The 22,530-nt window shown below is 36.5% G+C and overlaps 1 protein-coding gene across 1 annotated transcript; it reads right to left on the bottom strand.

The window, feature by feature from the left end:
• Positions 1-268: 268 nt before the first annotated feature.
• CCDC172 (coiled-coil domain containing 172) lies at positions 269-20,117 on the bottom strand (the record flags this gene model as incomplete). Its single annotated transcript, XM_082002315.1, has 8 exons — positions 269-304; positions 1,139-1,226; positions 11,418-11,520; positions 12,467-12,568; positions 14,574-14,739; positions 16,183-16,299; positions 19,727-19,812; positions 20,039-20,117. 8 exons carry the CDS (start codon positions 20,115-20,117, stop codon positions 269-271), a joined length of 777 nt encoding a protein of 258 aa, XP_081858441.1.
• Between the last annotated feature and the right edge of the window lie 2,413 nt (positions 20,118-22,530).

The following is a 22,530-nucleotide window of genomic DNA, read 5'->3' as shown; positions in this document are numbered from 1 at the left end:
AGCTGTCTGAGTAGTATGAGTATGTGCTGTCCATTCATGGGCAACAAAGAGGAAACTAGAGATGGATAGCTGTTGAACTTGAGGATAAAACACAAGAACTCCACCAGTTTTAAATGAATAACGTTTTATTTCAATGAAAAGTAAAGGCAGATACAAACTCTGGCTTAATCAAACAAAAAAATTAGAAGCAAATCTGATAAAGCCTGAGTAAAATGGTTTTAAAATACCCAAAGACTAGCTTTTCTGACACTCCATATCATATGCCATGTTATTCACTTTTTTTAAGCTTTTTTTGTGATAGATTCTGTAAAAAAGAAAGAATTGAATTATAGAAAATGAAATCTAATGAGTGCAGTGTGTTCTTTACAGAGAAGTTTTTAAAAACTGAGCTGGGTTTTTTGTTTCTGAAGATTTACAAACATGATAAAATTAATGGATAATGTACAAGTAAGTTACATTTCTCCAACAGAAGCTTGAAGCTGATCATAAAAGTGAGTAACACAAATTTCCCATGGCTGTTATTCTGCTGTTGATATTAGTGGCAGCTGCATTAGCTTAATCAGGGGCTCTGAAATGAACCTTTAAACCCCCTTTATTTCAAAAAATGGAACCTCAAATATTTTTTCTCTTTGTATTGTTACACAGACTGACAATCAAGAAATTTGAAGCTGGGACTGACATGTAGAGAAAAAACACACTTTAATAAGTTTTTGTAAGGAATTTATGAGTGGACAAAACAAAATATTACATTAGAGGATGTTTTATCATCCTATTTCTCCATATTTCCATCTTCTATTTAACTGACAGCTGGAGGTAAAGATTAATTTAGCTCCTAAATGCATAATCTTTTCCAACTTTCAAGAAACGATTAGTACTAGTCCTCCAAATAGGTCTTTCTTGTATTAGAAATGTATCTTTAAACTCTTCTCTGTGCTTCCCTTTTCTGTGAGAAGTTATATTCCTGGACACTTGGAAATAATAGGCTAAAACAAATGAGAATTGGAGTGCACCTGCAATGCAAGGATGTTTGGCTGTGTACACAGTGTAAAAAACTGCTTATCTAAAACCACTGCTAATCATCTTAAATTACACCATTAAAATTATCAACCACTTAAGATACATAATGAAAATGACATACCATTTGCAGAATTTCAATTTCTGTTCGAAGGGTCTCACAGATACTTTCCCAGTCATCATCTTTGCAATTTTCCAATTCTTTCTTAAGCCTGTGTCCAAAAACAAATAAATTTTCAGATCAGACAACTGTTGCTTTGGGGAACTATTTTTTTTCAGCTTTGGTCCCAGTTGTCACTTTGACTTATGTGAGAAACATCTTGTTGATCTATTTGCATGATCAGGAGTGAAGTTTGCTGGTTTTGTAGTTGGCAGTCCAATATGCTTCTTTCCCGCAACATTGTTGGATTTCATTCAGCACTGGCAGTTGTGATGGCACTATGAGGAACTTCAGAAAATGACATTTTGGGTTTCTACAAAGTATATCTTGACTAAGTACTTCGTTAGACAAATTTCTGGACCATGTTGTTTTCATAAAGCATGAAAGATTTATGGCCTCATTAGTCATCATTTTCCTTATTTAAACATGTGAATTTGAATGTTGATACTTAGGAAGTACCATATGTTACTGTTCTTATTTTCCCTGCATATCCACTTGCAGCTGGTGGAGACAGAATATTGGATTGGATGGGTCCTCTGCCTGACCCTGTGCAGCCATTCCTGTGCAAACATTGCTCCATAACCCTCCACAGACTTCCTTTGCTGTTGCTGCTGTTCTCTCCCCACTGCTCCTATTATTCCTCAGTGCTTACTGACTGTTTCCCAGTACTGTCAGTCAGGAATTCTCCAATGTCTCTACAGTAAGGACAATTTTTAACATAGCAATTTTTGCATTCAGAGGAGCATTTAGTCCTACTAAAAGGAGACGCCTAAACTTCGAACATCAGTGACTGTAGTAGTATAAATTAACACTTGCTAGGCCAAGAGAAATCTGTGCCAGAGCTTTTAGTAGTCTGATGAATACAAGGTGATGAGATTATACTGAGTCTTTCCATGGCTGTCATAAGGAAAGCATAATGAGAAAGCTGAAGCTGCTTACTCTCAATACAGTTTCAGCAAACAGTGTGAATATTCTGGGACGTATAGACAGACTGAAAAAAAGGAGAAAAAGTATATATTCTTCTTATTAAAACTGATGAATCAAAGCAGGACCTTGTTTCTTCTGAAGTTGAAAGAGGAGGTAGCAACCATTTTTTCTTTTATATACCGTAATAGAGAATAAATTCTTTAACTGTATTATATAGATGATGCACCACTTTAGCTGTCCTACTGCAGATAGGGTTTGTTTTCTACACAAGTAAATGGCTTTATTGAAAGTAAAAGGTATTGTTTCATATGAGAGGAATAACTTAGTCACCATGTGACATTAGAATAGTACCATAAGACTGGACCGTAAGTTAATTTTGCTGCTTCTGTGGAAAATATAGATATCTTACCATCAATATGGAAACAGTTTGAGCTCTGTGTGTTTGTATTATAAAGGAGCAAATGCGTCTTCTTAAAGGAATAGCTCTCCTGCATTCATAATAAATAAAAGTGTTAAAACTAAAAGAAATTTTGAACTACACTTTAAGAAAGGAAATATTCACTGTACTATAGTACAGTGCTAGTTTACAGACCATTTTCATTGAGAGAAGTTCATTTCAAGGTCAAAAATCAGCTTCTGATCTTGGTTAAATCAGCTTAACTTTATTGCTTTGCCTTCTCATTTTTTCTCTGTGTTCTCTGTTAGTATGATATTAGAACTCTAGTTTGTTCTTTTGACAAACAAAAGCCCAACTTTACCTAATTTACTTTAGGAAAAGACATAGTCTGTTAATCTCAGAGAAAATCCTCTCTCATTGTCTTCCACGTTGTAAAATTGATACATAGCCTGTTTGCTAGTTGTCAGCTAAGAATGATACCAATCCAAGTTAGGTGTATACTAATGATAGAACAACCAGAAGATAAGCAGTAAGAGTTTCTTATCTGTGTCTTGGGATTGTGAATTAATTACTACTGATGATGAGCTTGAAAATGTAACTTTTGCATATGGATTTAAAAATGTTATTTAAAATATTTTATAAAACTTTTAAATGTGGTGACAGCACAGCTCCTTACATAGCATGGGGTAGTGGTGATAAAAGACATTCGTTCAAATGTGGTGTTTAATTTTTATATTAATCAGTTGGTTCTGCTTTCAGGTCTTCCTTCCTTCTTATTTAGAAGCTAGATAATTATAGTATGTGCCAGGAATATTATACTCACAAAACAAGGGCTGTCTGTTAGGTTACTGTCTACACAATTAATGCACTGGGGATGCCTGAGTTATTGAATAAATGATGAAGTTTTACTAGAAGGAATGTGAGACAATGGAACTATTAAAAAACTGCTCAACCTGGAAGCAGATTTAGCTTTTTCATTTTACATTTGAGATAAGCACAATATTCATATTCATCTTTCCACTATCAGATTGAATATGCAAACCAATTATTCACAGAACTATACTGTATAGATGGAGGCAGGTGTTCTGTCACCTTCGGAAATGGAAAGAGATGTACCTTTTGCCAGAACAAGGATTAATATGACAATTATAGCCTCCTTGTGACTATGATAAAAAACAAAACTCTTAAAAAAAATCTGAAAAATCACACTAGCATTTGGCTCTCCATGTCCTTTGTTTTTGTTTTATTTTTAACATTTTGTCTCCTTGATGACAATAAAATATATCTTTAAAAAAAGTCATTGTGCTGAATTAACATTGTATTGGTAAGGTACAGCATCACAGGTAATGGGCTCTAGTGAACAGCTGGAGTTTAAATGCCGTATTTGTAAAAGGAGGTTTGACTATTCCTTTAAGAAATATTCAAGATAAATAGTGATAGCAAAACCTAACCTTAAATCAAATAGGTGGGACAACAGCATGAGCATTTTTTTGGTGCTAGCTTGCCCTAGACTGAGCTCTGCTGTCATTGGTCCATTTTCCATTACTCTTGAATGCCAGAAATGACAAAGAGATGAAGAAGGAGGAGATCACTGAAGACGATCGATTTTGCAGCTTTGAAATGAGCACAGCTATTAAATGTCATTGGCATTTGTGGTTGATACGCACTCTTCTTGAATTCCAGCTATATATGCAGAAGGCAAATAGGAAAAATAATTGTGAAATCAATACATGCTGGTATTATGAACTGAACTATGATGAAAATAATGTTTTTGTCAAACAGGTTTCTCTGAAAATCATCCACAGGTTCAAATTACTGGATCAAGACTTCAGTAGCCAAAACTTGCATTCCAAGAATAATTTTTTTGTAAAGGTGTCTCAAAGAAGAAATAGTTTGTGTTGAAGGCAAGGTGCATATGTCTTTTTAGAGCTTTTTTTTCTAAGTGGGGATGAAAGACCCTATCTGTTTACTGTTGGAGTTGCAGAAGGAGCAAACTGTCCCTTGGTTATGTTTTGCTGAGACAAGTAAAATACTTTTTTTTGTACTTTCCTTCTTGGTTTTGCCTTATGACCACCATTTAATTTTTTAACCATAAATACAAGGGAAAACATTATAATATATCATAAAATTGAATTGTTTGACACTGTTATACAGGGCATAGAATTTATGGTACAAAACAAAGTTCCCTAAGAAGTTAAATATAAACTTGAGAGTATGTATGTTGATTTTCCTGAATTTTACCATAAAGGTCAGGAGAAACATTTATCAAGGTTTTAAGACTTTATTGAGACTGAAGAAAAGTATAGCAGACTTCAGTTTATTGTCTCAAGCCAAAGTAGAGCTAACGCATTGAGGTCATTCAGTCTTAGTTCAGTATTGGGACTAAATTAATGTGTGTGTTTCTATAGTGGGAACAAGATTTTGCTGGGTATTTACAATTTGCTGACACTACTAAACAGAAAATGCTATTGATACAGCTGAAGAAGTCAATAAATGTCAGACTATTATCAATTGATTGAGGAAGGGAGAAAATGGGTCCTAAATGGAATTCAGTATCTCAAAACATAAACTCAAGCACTTGAGTTGAACAAATAAATTATAAAAGTACATTCTTGATGGAGCAGAAAGAATAAAAATTAAGAAAGTGATTTAGTAGTAATAATAAATGCTAGCAAGAAGACGAAATATGAAAGCGAAGAGGGTATTAGGCTATATAACAGTGGGAATTAAATGTAAATTAAAATAAATAGAAATGCTTTAATTAAAATAAGAAAATTTCTGCTTCTACTGTTGTGGATCAAATACTGATTGTAAAATACATAATTATAATTTTTAAATTTATATTCCCCAAATACATAACATCACAAGACATCTTTAAGGAATCATAGAATCATGGAATCAGAATCTTGGAAAAAGAAAAGCACACTGAATTAAACTGCACATTTAGGACGAGATTTGCTTTTGTGCAGACAGCAAACCAAAGATATACAACTACTTTCCATAGCAACTGTAAGAACAAGTTGCACAGGAAAGAAAAAATTTATAGGCATCAGAGATGTCAAAACTGAAATGTGTTTCTAGGGGTCAACAAGATTCCTACTGAAAGGCAGGGAAAATAAATATGGGTCAATGGACCTTCTAGTTCAAATATCTTGATTTTTGTATTGTACAGGGAAAATTAAATCAACCTGGCTGAATTAATATGGCTACCCTACTGCTGAAATTAGTATTTCTATACTGTACTGCTTTGCTTCATGTGAACTGTGTAATTTTCTCAGAGTTAGAAAAGATTTAGAACTGTCCTTGTTTCCTTCTACGTTATGGACTCTCCATACTCTGCTCATCTTCCAGGTTGAATGCCTCTTTCTTGAAAAGTAGGTGAGAGATTTTTACACACTATTCTTACACTCTCCTGTTTTTTGTTGGAAATACCTCTTGCTTTTATCTTTTCCACTGTTATATATACTAGTTATTTTTTGATTATATAGTATGCTCAGGCCTCTCTTCTCCTTTGCTTCCAAGTACCTATTATTGAAGTCCTTAATTGTAAAGTACCTAAACTTGCACTGCATGTAATTATATTCCTCCTCTTTTTTAGCAACTCCAGTCTACAAGGTCTAGAGTTTTTCAATTGTTTTAGACTATTGTCTTAAAACATTTTCTATTCCAAAGTAATTATTTAAAACATTAAGCAAGACCAGCTGTGACTGTAGGTACCTTTTTCCGCCCCAAAATTTCTTTTTTCAGACCTATTGCTGTTGTTACTTTTAGTTGATTCCTTACTCACTTAAAATTTTTAATATGTCTTCTCCATATTAACTAGTAGTTTCCTATGTGGGATAACATCAAATACTTTACTAATGTCTAGATGGATGGCATTTGCATTTTCTTTGTATAACCAATTGGTTGTCTTATCAAAGATAGACATAATTAGTTGGATTTGATCTACTTTTTGTAAATCCATACTGCAATTTATAATGGAAACCTATTTTAACATAATTCAAGCTATAATAGTTCCACTGGGCACTGCTATTAAAAAGAAAAGCTGAAAAAATCGATGAGGAAATTGTAATTAAAAAACTCATTTTGAACCACATATATTACTCCAGAGATTGATATATTCTGATTATAAAATTTAACATAAAATTGAATTGCAAATACATGTTTTTTTAAACCACAAGAACCATGCATGGCCTTAGGCAGTCCACAGTTAGTGTGAAACATTTGTTCAGCTCTAATGAACATATTTCCTGTATGATTTGTATGAAGTAAAGCATTGCTTTTTCCTTCCTAATTTTGATAATGGAGGGGTGTTTTTGTATTATGAAGTGTAAGAAGCAATACTATATGTTTAGGAATTAGGTAGGTATACAAAGTCTTGAACTATTTAAGTAAGCTGACTTCATGTATTTTCCTGCTGCTACTGCTTTTCTGAAGTAGAACAGAAATTCAGGTCTCAAAGAAATATTTTATCCTTATTCTACCTTTAGAATAGTGTGAAAAATACCAATTTTAGGTAGAAACTGTCTGTTCCTAGTCTAAATAAAATTTAAATAAAATTATTTCTAGGTTGCTTTACATAAGGCAACACATAAATTTAAAATGTGAAAAAAGGTAAATAATATCGTAAGTAATTACAATGAATATAATAGTGAAATGATATGGCTAGGAATTTGCACGTATCAGTCTCTATTTGACTCCTGTATCGTTCCACTTAAAGTGATGCTACTTGGTACCTGCCAGGGAAATGGAACTCAAGAGAGCTGATGCCAAAGTTCTTTCCTGCTGTTTTGTGTTTGGGGTTGGCATTAGCAGAACGGATGATTACAAGAAGTCTTTTGATTTTAATTGCAGATCTTTTCTGAAAAAAAAGGCCCTCTTTTCTTAAATATTTCTCTGAATTATGCAACTGTATCATGAGACTTACAATTTCCAGGATGCCTACTTTGATGAAGAGGGCACAGTGTCTTATCCATAACTATATCGGTGCTTATCATTCAAGTTTTGGTTAGCTTTTTCCTGTATCTGATATGTATTAGAACAAGCCTATAACTGCAGCACCAATAGCTGTTGGAATTACTGGGGTGTGCTTCTCATGACCTTTTGTAACTCTTTGATGGATTTGGGAGAAATTTTATGAAACTGCAGACATGGTATAGGGCATTTTTCTCAGCTGAAAGATGAATTGCTGTAATGTGAATTAGCTGGCTACACTCTTCAGCTGAAATGCAATTTACTTTAAGATATGTACTTAATAGTAATGAAGATTCTTGCCTTGCCAGCTACTTTTTATATTGATTTTTAAGCTGGGACTAGGTATGTGATACAACAACAGACTTACAGGGTGATCTGGGAGCTACATATATCAGGTTATTGATGCTGACTACCTCTCACATTTGTTCTAAGGAAACATTAAAAACATTGGTATTTTTACCATTTAAAGAGTGGTGTGGTTTCCTGCCTTGTAAAAAAATAATCAAAATTTTGTTCTTATTTCATAGGAAAAAACATACTTTTGATGTGTCAAAATATTCTTCTCTTTATGTATACTAAATATGATTTTCAGTAAAAACTAAAATAGTCTTCTTGCAATAGATTCTGTACGGGGAAAAAACCTTACCTTGTTAGGCTAAAAAGGGTTTCTTCTCAAACAGTAGGTTCAATCGCAGTGATTTTAACATGATCAAAACTGACTCCTATTAAGATATGCACTAGTATATGTAAGATTGCATGAATTGGCACTTTGGCTGCAAAGGGCCCTTTGGAAGTGCCAAAAGTATATCTAGACTGTCAGGAGGGCTTCCTGGTTCATCCCAGGTGCCTGGTACTTTAGTTTTTCTCACTGACACTGCAGGAATTATTCTTTATTCTCAGATTCCCTTCAGAGGGCACCCACGGGAGTGGACAGGATAGTTCACTCAAGGATCTTCTCCAGTGAGACTATTGGCATGGACTGCATCAGCACATGCTCTGCTGCAGCAGCTGTGGTCTCTCAGATATTTCTGTGGCACATCATAGGGCGTGCCATGCACATGCTAGGTATTGTCATTTTGAACCAGCACTCTGCTGTGCTGGATGTAACTCCTTTAAGTATTTAATGCATTTTGAATGGAAAATATGTGTCTATAGATGACATATCTTAATATCACTACAAAGGGACCAGAGCAGATATGATCTCACCAAGTGCTAGGCAGTGTGGAGATGACTGGTTTGTTGCAGATAATGCTGCCTCTGAGCAGTGTAGGCACAAGCCAGTGCATATGTATTGATCTATGGGCTGTTTTCTCTCCCTTGTGTAGTCCGCAATAATTGGTTCATTGGATAATTCAGACTGGAAGAGATGTCAGGAGGTCATCTAGCCCAATGTCCTTCTAAGAGCAGGGTCAGCTACAAGGTCAGACCAGGTTACTCAGGGCTTTATGCAGTCAAGTCTGAAAACCTTCAAGGATGAAAACCATGCAGCCTTTCTCGGCAACATTTTCCTTTGCTATACTATCTTCACGATAAAAGTTTTTCCTTAAATTCATTCTAAAATACTCTTGTTTCAGCTTCCACTTTTTGTCTTCTGTTCTCCCACTGTGCAGCATTGTGCAGATCCTGGCTCCACCTTCTTGATGACTTCCTTGTAGGTACTGGAGAGCGATCAGGTACCTTCAGGGGGTATCCGCACTATTTATAGCATATAAGACTTCAAATTCCATTTTATTCTCTTAATTCAGTAGTCCAACCCAAGAAGTGATGAGTAGGTTTTGTTTAAAATAAAATGAAATAAAATTATAGAGTTATGTCAGTCTGATAAGGTTTGGGATAATTCTAAAGAGCACAGTACTATGACATACAGAAGTTGACAAATGAGGATTGCTTGCTTGGCTCTACTGAAAAGAAGAATCTTTATTGCTGACATGGAAGTGCAGTAACATAGCTGTGTTGTTTCTGGCATGTAAGTTAACTTGTTCAAGGCTATCTCTCTCTATAAAGCATTGAGCTCTTCTGAATATACATGACATCGAAAGCAAATGCAAGATAAAAGAATGATTTAGACAAATCTGTCCTAAATTCTGTCCAGTATCTGAAATGAAAAAATATTTCAATGTAAAGAAAATTTCTTCAATATATTCTTATACCTCAAGGAGCACTTGCTTTTTGTGATAGTAGTAACAGCAGCAGGACCACTTCACATTTTGCACTACACGCAATTATCAAATAATGTAAGCTTATCTTGACCATAAAATGAGACATTTTGTGAAACAAAAAAATCTCATAATCTTTCTTGCTTTGATTGTAAATGACACTTGCTGGTTTTGTACTTAATAGAATTTAATATATTTTTATCCACTGTTGTATTTTCCACCTAGATAAAACCAAAGTATCATTCCACATAGCTGTGAGTTAATTTCACTAGGTAGAAAGACAGACATACCTGGATTTGAATGATTTGCCTAGGATCTCATAGCAATCAATGGCAGAGCTGGGCATTTAAAGTAATATAATGTTTGCTACTTCTGTACCTTGTGCACAGGAAACCTGTTATAGAAAACTAATTACACCAATGTGAATATTAAGTGGCATCATGGCAGTAAACTACTCCAAGGGAAGAATGTTATTTAGAAGGAAGTTGACAACCTCATGTATCACAAAACCTAATATATCACGATGGAGTGAATAACGTAAAAGAGTGAATTACAACATGCCATCTTAGAGAATTGCTGCTGTTATTATTATTTACACTGTGTCTTCTATGTATATATGAATGCAGAGTTTTTGCTACTGTATGCAGAATTGTGAGCTAATTAATTTTTATGCTGAGGGAATTTTGGCCATGTCTCAACAACATATAAGAAGTTGAAGAGAGTTAGTAATAGGACTGATATATAATTTCCTTTCAAAAAAAGATATTCAGCAAAAAATGGGCCATCACCAAACCATCTTTCAGAAAAATGTTCAGAATTCTCTGCAAAATTTTATTTTTCCATTGAAAGTTTTCAGAAAAAAATATTATATTTACTTAAGTAAAAAACTCAGAAATGTATAGGAAAAAAACCATACTGGTCACAGAAGTTGTGTTTTCCCTAATGATTTCTGTTAGAGAATATTTCTATCTCCTCCTAGATTTTCTAGGAGGAGTTTCTTTGCATTGTCTATTAAATATTTTTAAATATCCACAGGCACTTTCATCTGGAACAACACCATAAAATAGGAGGAAGATGGTTAATTTTGTGACATGGGGCTTTCTGCATTGGAAGTTTTTTTGTTGAAAACATTAGATTATTTTCTGTATAGTGAAAATGTAAATGTCACACTTGAGCAAAATGACAAGAAATAAGTCGTTACCACTCAGTTCCTGGGAAGAAATATTCACTATTAAGATAGACTCTGTAAGGTCTTCTGTCTTCGTTAAATCTTCAAAATTTTGTTCTAAACTAGCTTAATTAGAAGGCAAACTAAAACTGATGGTAAGGATTATAGAGAAAATAAATCTGCATTTGGTAGCTTCAATACAAGGGCCACCTGACCCAAGGAGGTTATTATAGTCAATCCACTCCATTACAATCAGGTTCTGGGGAAGGTTGTGCAGCCAGTCAGCAGAAGTACATATACATTGGGTAGTTCATCAGTACTTTGTGTGCTACCACTATTTTCACAAAAACTGGCCTTCCACCCAAGGAATAGACTTTTGCTCTTCCTCCAAGTTTGACTGACTTCTTTGCAAACACTTTCAGTTTTTAGTTCATTGAAGTATGCATGTAAGGGTGAAAGGCTGTAATAAACAACAGGAATTCATGTTCTGTAATAAAAATTATTCTTCTGATTTCAAAGGAGTATTGTACAGGAAAGGTAAAATAGTCATTGCCACCAGGACTGGTCTGTAGTTACAGACCTAAATTTAAATTTAGGAACTTATTAACATCAGACTCTTACCTTAAACATTCAGGATCAGTCTGAGGTTTTTCAGTGACTTGGACTTTTTCTGCTTCTAAATCTTTTGTCATTTTTTCAGCCTCCCTGATTACTTTCTCAAGGTCTAAACATAAAATAACAATTACCTTCTAAATATATATTAATCATCATTCAAAGTCTTCCTACATTTTCTAAATTTATCTTTTCTAATATTTCTTTGTGAAACTGTTTATAGGGTAAAGGCATCCAAATAAAGAACAAGAATTATTTTATTATTGTAATGTCTAGTATGCATATTCCAATCCTCTATAAAGTTTCATTCTTTTTCCCAAACAATTTATGACCATATTTATGGTCTGTCTGTCTTAGCTTTCTTACTGTGACATTTTACACATTTCTAAAAAAGTCACTAAACCACCTACATTTTTATCCAAATTTTAAAATCATCCCTTTTGCTTGTGATCACCTTTGACACACAACCTTTCTCAGTTCCTTCTTTATCTTTTTACTTGTTTCTTTTATAGTGTTTCCTGTGCATTCAACACAGCTTTATGTGTAGACTTCTTTTTTTATACACAGAATTTCATACACTAACACATGAATGTCAGTAAAGAGATGACAGTCGAATTTACTACTCAGAGGTTTAGCAACTAGGACAAATCTGTCTATCAGTCCAAGTCATGTTGTTTGTTAGACATTGAATTTTAATGACATTCTTTAATTATACATTAATGGGTTTTAAACAGTATTTATGTTGATTTTAAGTTCACTTTGAAAGAAAAACATTTCCATTTAAGTATGTGACTTATGAGCAAAGGTAAAAATTACTTTTTCATAGCTATGTTATGGTTTGGCAAATCTGTAGGCCTCAGTATCACTGACATTTAATATAAATCTTATTGAAATCCATAATTTTTGTTATAACTATGTTTAAAAATGATGTATTACATAATGTAAAAGTATATTAAAATCTATGACTTTTTCTTAAGAAAAATAACTTGACAAAACATTTTTCAGAAGCATCTGTCAAGGCACAAATAATGATCATAATGATTGATTATGAGGCACACCTTTGAGTTCGTTTTGGAGGGTAAATAAATACTGCTTTAATTCATTCTTCTGCAGCTGGAGTGCATTTAACTGAACATTTTTATGTTCCATTGAGTCCATTTCTAAGAAAAAAAAATATTTTAAATTAAAATACATTGCAATTTTACTCTTCATTATATAATCTTAAATATCGTTAACTACTTCTACCAATCTTCGGCTAGTCAAAGAGAATCTTAAATAAAAAACTGAAATTGGTTGTATAAAATATGGTTCACAGGAAATTATGTGTCATATAACATATTCATAACTATGAAAGAAAATGTTTTTTTAATGTTATTAACATGTTTCACATATATTGTTGACTGAGCCTAAAAAGAATAGCAGATGTTTTGCTTTAGAGTTACTTCAGCTCTAAAGGAAGATGACTTATTGAATACGTGGTTAACAAACACCTCTCAGCAGGAATAAAAAGAACTTATTTTGTTTAGTGTTACGGACATTTGAACCTGACCGTTGACAGCATCTGGAATTAATTGTGGTTGCTTCCCTGACAACTGGAGGTCCTCACATTATTTCCTTATTATGAGTTACTTAAACTTTTCTCTTTAGTGTCATCAGTGTGCTCGGGACTATAACAGACAGAAAGACAGGCAAGTTGTACCTTAAAAATGTGCAATTTAGAAGGATGGAATCAAGGCAGCAACAAACACAGAGAAGGATGCTAGTCACCTTTCATACCCTACTGATCTAACCTTTGAGAGACCATTTGATTGTTCAGATCTGTCTGAATATTCAAAAATTAAACATTAAAAGTAACAGGTGCCACTAAAAACAGACTTTTTTTTTCCATTGTAGATCAGAATCAGAGACACAGGAAATACAGAAAGAAGGTACCACCAAGTACAAACTCAAATGGACAATCATATTTCAGTAACTTTGCATCAGAAATTCAGAATTCAAACTGCTGGCGTTTGATGAATGATAGGATCATGCAACTGGAAAGGACTTTGAGTGGTCGTCTACTGCATTCCTCCTGCTGAAGGCAGGATCAGCTATACCTCTGTTATTTCTTACAGATGCTTGTCTAACCTGTTCTTAAAGACTTTTGGTAATGGAATCTCCTAAGGCGGAGTGTTTCAGTTGTTCACTGTTCTTAGAAAGATTTGCAAACACCCAGACAGACTCTCCCTTATTGTGGTGTTACTTTTTATTCAGCTCACAATAAGTATGGAGAATATATTAATTCCCTTTTTACAGAACCCTTTCAAGATTTGAAGACTGATATCCGTCTTGCATCAGGCATTTCCTCCATAGGTTAAATAGTCTCAATTCTTTATTTTTTTTCCTTCTCATGTGTCTCAGATCTCTGTTCACTCTCACTGGTCTCATATGGATTCTCTCCAGCTGGTCCACATTTTTTCTTGAAGTGCAACGTCCAAAACTAGATGCACAGTACTCCAGCTAAGAGCTTAAATGCCCCTAAATAGAGTGAAGGATTATTTTGCATGTCTTAGAGGTCAGAATATGTTTATGTCTCAGTATGGTGTTGGCATTCTGATGTCATTGACTCGTGTTCAGCTTGTGATCCATGACAACTTCTATTTCCTTGCTGAAGGATTGCTTTTCAGTCTGAATCTCTGTTCTGAGAAATATCATATCCCGTATCTTAATTCAAAAATAAAGTTATACTGTGGCAGTAAAAGACCTGTCTGAATAGGCAAAAATCTACAAGACATCTGTGGATATAACTCTTTTGAAGCTAAGGAAATTTACATAGCTCAGCCATAGGTGATTGCAATCATTGCAAACCTAAGATAGTAGGTTATGTCTGACAGTGCACCTCTGTGCTGGTTGACATTAGACATTGGGAGCCACTTCTGCAGGTCTCCTTCTTCTCTTCACAGTGCTCATAGTCAGAAAGGACTCAAGAGGATATGGACTAGAAGAGGCTTTAATTACGCTTTTGTAATGTGGTACATCAGACCACGCTCTTTCAGTTTAGTGTTAAAAGGAAGTTCCAGACAGCAAGGGAATGGAATTAAAATTGTTGTTTTGCACAGCTGTATTTTACTGATTTGTATTCATTCTTTGGTAATCCAAGATAAAATAATTTAATATAAGACTTACCGTTTTTCAACAGAGCTGCCTCGTTCTCTAAATCATTTATTTCAAACTTGACTTTTTTTTTAATCAGAAGATCTCTATTACATGTTAGTCCATACTCATTGTTAAACTCTGTTATTTCTCTAGTAAAATTATCTTCCTCTTCAGTCATTTTTCGCTTCGTGTCTGTCTGAAAAAAAGAAAGGGAAAATTGAATGTTCAAATGAAAACAAGAAATTTTTTTTTAATCTAGGCAGACTGAAATACACTGTTGTTGTTTATCCGTAAAATTGGAGTATAAATGTAGTATATTTACTTTTACTGACTTATGAGAACATGAAAATGTTCTACAGCTGTATCATTTTGTCTGTTGTTTTAACCTTTTTTGTTTCTGAAATAGTGAAGGATATATTCTTAATAATAAAATATTTGAAAATCAGTTACTGTTGTTGAGCCAGCAGTTTTTCTGTTCAAGTCTTTATTGAAATTAGTAGAAAGTTCTGTTTAAAGTCAATAGCATAGTATGGCCACTCTTTTTTTAGATTGTTAAATGAAATAAAGGTAGTATTTGTTCCTTTGCAAAATGCAGACTTACTTTAACTCCCTTAATAACTACCAATATAGCTATAGTTGGTAGGAAGTTACTGTTTCATTTTCTGGAAAAATATTCTACAGAGAATGGCAATATTAAATTCCTTTAAAAAATCTTAACTGATTGCTGAATCAATAAAAAGAAAGTATGCTTATATACAGAGAGAAATAAATTATAAGCTATATATCCAACTTGACTGGTTACAATTAAAAGGAACTTCACACTTCTTCAAAGGATAATTAACTTTTACAGCTACATAATTTTTCTATGATACTTTGTAATATTTATTTTATTTTTCTTTCTTTCTTTGTATACTTATGATTGGGAATGCTTTGGATGCTGAAGAAATATTACTTAATTTAAAAGGCTATCTGCCTAAAGATTTAGAGTTAATACTGGTGATTCATACTGAAAGTTTAAAATTCAGCTCTGCTGATTTAAAGTACAAATACATATGCAAAGAAGACTACTCATCTGTGGTCTTAGTATCTACAGATCCAAGGATCCTCAATGAAGTAAGAGGAAGGCAATATTCAGGTTAGCACAAGAGAGAACTAAAAAACTTGTTGTCTGTGTATGTTGCAAGTAGCTACCTTTTAAGAGGTAGCTAGGTGTGTCTAGCATCAAAGAGATTGTGCAGTACATCGGGATTCCTAAAATGTGGTGTTTGCCTGCCTGAGTTTCTCCTTTGATCCTTCTCAATATGCAGCAGTCCAATCTAAGGTGAGACTTTCCTAGTTTTCCTTTACAAAGGAAATGTCAGAATTGGAGTTCAGTCATAAAACAGCAGACATAGAAAATGAAGTCAAGAACGTTAAATCAGCTTTGTAGATAAACTGTAGCATACATTACCTTAGATCATTATTTAAACTAAAAGTGAGAATTTAGCTACATTTACATTGTTAAGTATGTTAGCGTGAAAAAATATAAAATTGATTTTTTTCAGATTTAAAACATTATTTCTTCCATATTTTCAAATTTTAAGGCTGCCTATTCTCACAATTGAAATGAACTGTCTGAATACCATAGCTGGAAACATACAAAGATTTTAAGAAGCATGTCTTTTTGATTGATAAGTTCAGCTTTCTGTTTTTCTAGGCTGTCTTCACGTTTCTTCAGAGTTTCTAAGTAGAACCATTTTTCAAACAGATGCTGAACCTTCCAAGAGAGGGGGAAAAAAAAAGAGGTTATAAATTAAGGTTATTGTTTTATTGTTTCATATCCTTTGATATTGTACATAAGGATCTTGGTCCAGTTGAAACACAGCTGGCACATCTGCTGCACTAGCAAAAGCACAACAGCTCTTTTTTCTCCCAATAATCTTCCAATATACCACGAAGCTTCTGGAAAGCATCCTTTCTTTAAAAGACACATTTAGTGCTGGTCCATTTATTTAAAATGGCATTTTAAAGTCTGTTCAGTTTAGGAGAAATTTTTTCAAGTTAAACCCAGGAAAAATATTGATCACATAGGACCTTTTACCCAACATAATACAGTGTCCTCCATCTAATTGTGTAAAGCTCATCACGTGCTAAATCAGACAGTAGTATCAGAGGGACAGGGGTCCAACATCATTGTTCTGACTGAATGGCTGTACACATCATCAACTCTGCCATGCTACTATTGCGTAGGCAAAGGAGCAAGGGATATGCTCATATTTTTCTGAGCACAATTTCTGGAATTCTTAGCCAAGGAAGTGCAACAGAAATTAGCTCATTGGTTAAAGACAGTTCGACCATAACCCTCCAAGCCCCAAACCTGTATTTTGCATATTGTTTTATTTTTAGTTTTATTAATTTTAAACCATAGTTTATGTGATAGAAGGGTATGATGTTCAACTACTGCATTTTCAAAATTTGCTGAAGAGTCCCTCCTGATTTTCCAGCACATGTACTGTATTATTGTCTAACCTAAGTTAAGATATATGGTGAGATAAACTGTAACAGCAGATAAATAGGGAACAGCTAAGTGTTGAAAAGTCTTAAAGGGCAAGAATCATTCATCTGATGAAGTGGAGAAAAGGACTTCAAGAGAATGACTCAGATTGTAATACTCAGAACAACGAGTAGGGAAAGTAAAGTTAGTAGAATGGCCAAAAGACTGTAAAGGCACAGGGTAAATATTAGGAAGTAAATTGAATCATCAGGCTGATACATGACTGTTTGTGTGTGCAGAAGCAGAAAAGACCAAATAATAGTGATGTTACAGAGGGAAAAATGAAAAGATTGTATAATGAAATAATGTAGATTATTTTGGAGAGAGTGTGGATGAAGTGCATCTGATCAAAAAAGGAGGAGGACAGTGGAATCAAACGCTCTAGGACTAGTATGTGAGAGTTGGAAAGGAAAGGACCAGATTTTTTCCTTATCTCTGATATGTTCGACATGCTAAGTGTCCAGGAAGTGCTTGCCTCAGAAGTATTTATTTTAGATATTAATTCAAAGACAGTGGATGGTCTGTGTTTATATTAGTGAAGAGAACTAGCTGCAATATAATTTCTCCATTTGTAAGATGTCAACTTAATCTATGCATTTGCAACAGATTTTTTTTAAGAAATCATTGAGCCATGAAAAGCAAAATGCTGTAATTTGGATTCTAATTACATGCTACCTGATTTTACTGAATGGAAGAAAAAAGTAGCATTTCCTAGGAACCTTTGATTGACCACAGACAGTGTCTGTGAAATAGATGTCAAAACACTTTTGAACTTAGTCTTATCTGCTTGGTCAGGCATAAGCTGCTGTGCATGCATGTGCTTGGATATGTATGCTTAAAAAGAAGTGCACTTATTTAGTGCAGGACAAATTGAACAGCATTAGCTGAACAGCATTATTTAATGTTACTTGAATTACATTAACTATTATAGATATATGTAAACTTAATTCCTGTACTGAAAAACAATTTACTTTAAATAATTTCAATAACTGTATAGCCTTTAAACCTAAATACAGTCTGATTGAAATGCATTTTCCCATTCTTCTTGTTTTCTGTATAATTTCATATCTGTAAATGAATCAATGTCAGACTAAGCAAGCAAGTAAAATATATTTTGTGGACGTCAGTGAGAATATTATTAATCCTGGTGGGTAAAGCACATAAGATTTAATTAGGAATAGTTCTTCAGCTCTTCCCGTTAGCCTTTTATAATAATGGCTCTACTCTTGGGACCCTCTGTACCTAGCATATAAACCTTGATTATAAATCACAATGCATCAATAACAAATTAGTAGTATGAACATAAAATTGTGGTGTTCATAAATAAATTTATGAGCAAGACTACAAAGGACTTTCCCTAACAAGCAACACCCAGATACAATGTGTGTTGGTTAAATAAGTTACTATTCTAAAGTGCTTTTAGGCTCTGAGATCATGGCATGTATAAATGCAAGCACGTGAATAACTGCTTGCCTGATTATAGTCTCAATTTGCAACCAGTAAATATTTGTAACTGAGTTCTTTTTTATTCTGCCCCCCTTGCAGTAATACTGATATTTGTTATGTATATATTACATAGTCTTTTACAAAAGGCAGAGTAGGCTTGTTTTGGAAGGATGAAAATCATCCCCCAAACATTTATTTTCACAACTAGGTGAGGTAATCCCCCAAAGGTTCTTGAAGATGTTTATTTAAGTGAAGGGATAGAACAGTTCTGACTTCTAAGGAGGCTCCGTATGCTTTCCTGTTGTGCGTACACATTCTGCCAGCGCAGACACTGAAGAGCACAGGGGATGATATTTAGACTTAATTTTCAGGCACAAGCAAATGGATTTTTAAATCATTTGTAACCACAGGTATTAATGGTGAAAGGCTCTGCAACTGGAAGCTTAATCTAAAAATATGTCTGCATTTTGGTTCAAAGGAAAGCATAATAAATTCTCAAAAACATTAAATAGATTCAGAAACTTTCCTCTGTCTTCAGCGTCCCTCAAAAAACTCTTAGACCTTGTGAGCCCTAACTGTGAGCATGGGCTCACAGGAAAGACCTTTAGTATACCCCTCAAGATCCTGTGAAGTAAACACAGGAATGCTTCTATATATTTTCTGCGAAAGGCCTTTAGTGCATGGCAACGGGCAGCAAAGGAATGGTTTCTGGGCCCCTGAAGGAAAGTGCTACAACAAGCTCCAGGATGGTTAAGACAGGGACGCTCACACCGCACCTGACCAGTCAGCCCCCAGCCGACGTCTGGTGGCTGTGACTGGTGGAAGGACCGACCTGACATGGCGGTCGCTCCCTGCCGAGCTCTTTCTGCAGAGCAGGAGATACTTTCACGTGCAGGTGTGCTGTCCCCAGTGCTTCCAGATTTTTGGAAGTGTTATCTGGAAATGCCCCTACCCCTGATCTAAGCAAGTCCCTGAACATAGCCAGGGGCCAGCCTGAAGCATGAGATTCGTAAGAGGGGAAAGATGTTGACAGACCTTTTTTCACTACAGACATGCACAGTGTAAGTTTTCTCAATGCTGTGTTATTCAGTAGCTGAAGCAACTCCCTGAAAGTGTTTATGAATCTATTCGTGAAAGAATAGGTCATATATTTATAAATATAATGTATTTCATTATTATGTATACTATAAACATGCCTGCTTACCTTAGTTTCTAATTTCATTTTTGCAGTGCTCAGCTCTTCTTTTATTTGGTTAATTTTTTCATAACTTCTGTTTATGTCGAATTTAGCTGCAACACAACAAAAATCTCTAAGACTGTGTGCTCAGTTTGAAAAAGTTACATTCGTATAAAAACGTGCCATTGGCAAGAAGCAGCCGGCAGGCTGCCTGCCGAGCTTTCACTGACAAAGGTCCCCTCACGACAGCATGGTGGGGCCACCCTGCTTTTCCTCCAGGAACTGGAGAGGCCATTAAGTGTGGACGGCACTGCACAAGATGGCGTCCATGTTGCTGACCTTGTTGGATGAGGCGCCTCTTCTCCCCTGCCTGCTTTTCTGTGAGCTGTATTTGCTGGAACAAAGCATCCAGGTTCATTTCTGTCTTCTTGTGGAGTCTGTGGGCAATCTGGGTCTTGCTATCCTTCTAGAGGGCTGGTTGATTAAAGCTGGGATGCCTTGGAGGAAGGTGAGGCTGGGCCTAGCCATAGCCTTCCCTCAGGGCTCAGTGCCCTGCCAGGCGCTGGCTCTGCCCTCTGGCATCTGCCTCCCTGGGGTTGGGAAGAAAGCCCCAGATCACAGAGGGAAGCAACTGTGGTAGGTGGGACAGGGCCAAGGAGGAAGAGGTGATGGAGTATGACTTGTGGGGTGCAGAAAGTGGGGGGGTGAGAGTAAACCTTGGGCAGAGGGAAACGTGGAGGGATGGCTGGGGGAGCCCACACAGGAAACACGGGAGGTGGAAACGAGCAGGCCAGAGAAGCAGCACAGTAGGAGCTGGAGAAAAGATGTTTGGCTAGGGAAATGGCAGCTGGCGCTCTGGATCTTGTCAAACTTGTGCACATTTGTGAAACATTGGTTCTGTCTCAGGGTCTGGGGAGTTTTGATCAAACAGCTCTGACTTACTTTATTTCTCTGGGACCTCACGCTTTATACAGGTTTTGTGTTGTTCAGAAGCTGGGTTTTTTACCCCTTCCTTTTTCTATAGAGTGATCACCACCCTTTTTAAATACTGTATCTTCTTAGATGTATTTTTCTTTTGAAGATTAATGCCTAACCTTAGCAATTAAGGAAGTAGGCTAAAATCTGCTATCGTATGAAAGAAGATGGTAAAGCTGACTGCGTAAAACTTAAGTATGTTAAAACAGTGATGAGACTCAACTCAGCTGCATTTCACCATTAACATAAAATGACAGTCGTAAAGGATAACAAAAAATGTTTTTACAAATATATTAACAACAAAAAGAGAGGCAAGGAGAATCTCCATCCCCTACTGGATATGGCGGGGAACATTGTCTCCAAGGACGAGGACAAGGCTGAGGTACTTAATGCCTTCTTTGCCTCAGTCTTTAATAGCCAGTCCAGGTATCCACAGGGTATTCAGCCCCTTGAACTGGAACATGGGGATGGAGAGCAGAATAAACCCCCCATAATCCAGGAGGAAGCAGTTAAGGACCTGTTAAGCCACCTGGACACCCATGAGTCCATGGGGCCTGATGGGATCTACCCGAGAGTACTGAGAGAGCTGGCAGAGGAGCTTGCCAAGCCACTTTCCATCGTTTATCAGCAGTCCTGGTTAACAGGGGAGGTCCTAGAAGACTGGAGGCTTACCAATGTGACGCCCATCTACAAGAAAGGACGGAAGGAGGATCCTGGGAACTACAGGCCTGTCACCTGACCTCCGTACCGGGGAAGATCATGGAGCGGTTGGTCTTGAGAGTGCTCACAGGGCACCTGCAGGACAACCAAGGGATCGGGCCCAGCCAGCATGGGTCCATGAAAGGCAGGTCCTGCTTGACCAACCTGATCTCCTTCTATGACCAGGTTACCTGCCTAGTGGATGAGGGAAAGGCTGTGGACGTTGTCTACCTGGACTGTAGTAAAGCCTTTGACAGCATCTCCCACAGCATTCTCCTGGAGAAACTGGCAGCTTGTGGCTTGGATGGGTTTACTCTTCGCTGGGTGAGGAACTGGCTGGATGGCCGAGCCCAGAGAGTTGTGGTGAGCGGCGTTAAATCCGGCTGGCGGCCAGTCACAAGCGGTGTTCCCCAGGGCTCGGTTCTGGGGCTGGTCTTGTTCAATATCTTTATCAATGATCTGGATGAGGGGATCGAGTGCTCCGTCAGTGAGTTTGCAGATGACACCAAGTTGGGTGGAAGTGTTGATCTGCTGGAGTGTAGGAGGGCTCTGCAGAGGGATCTGGACAGGCTGGATCCATGGGCAGAGGCCAACTGTATGAGGTTTAATAAGGCCAAGTGCAGGGTCCTGCACTTTGGCCACAACAACCCCATGCAATGCTACAGGCTTGGGGAGGAGTGGCTGGAGAGCTGCCCGGCGGAAAAGGACCTGGGGGTGCTGGTTGACAGCCGGCTGAACATGAGCCGGCAGTGTGCCCGGGTGGCCAAGAAGGCCAACAGCGTCCTGGCCTGTATCAGGAATAGTGTGGCCAGCAGGAGCAGGGAAGTGATTGTGCCCCTGTACTCAGCACTGGTGAGGCTGCAGATTGAATACTGTGTTCAGTTTTGGGCCCCTCACTACAAGAAGGATGCTGAGGTGCTGGAGCGTGTCCAGAGAAGGGCAACGAAGCTGGTGAGGGGTCTGGAGCACAAGTCTTATGAGGAGCGGCTGGGGGAACTGGGGTTGTTTACTCTGGAGAAGAGGAGGCTGAGGGGAGACCTTTATCGCTCTCTACAACTACCTGAAAGGGGGTTGTGGTGACGAGGGTGTTGGTCTCTTCTCCCAAGTAACCAGCGATAGGACGAGAGGAAATGGCCTCAAGTTGCACCAGGGGAGGT

This window comes from Phaethon aethereus (assembly GCF_964289735.1).
Source record: "Phaethon aethereus genome assembly, chromosome: 7".
Classification (NCBI taxonomy): Eukaryota; Metazoa; Chordata; class Aves; order Phaethontiformes; family Phaethontidae; genus Phaethon; species Phaethon aethereus.
The sequence above is the reverse complement of the archived record's forward strand: the minus strand, read 5'-3'. Positions and strand labels throughout refer to the sequence as shown.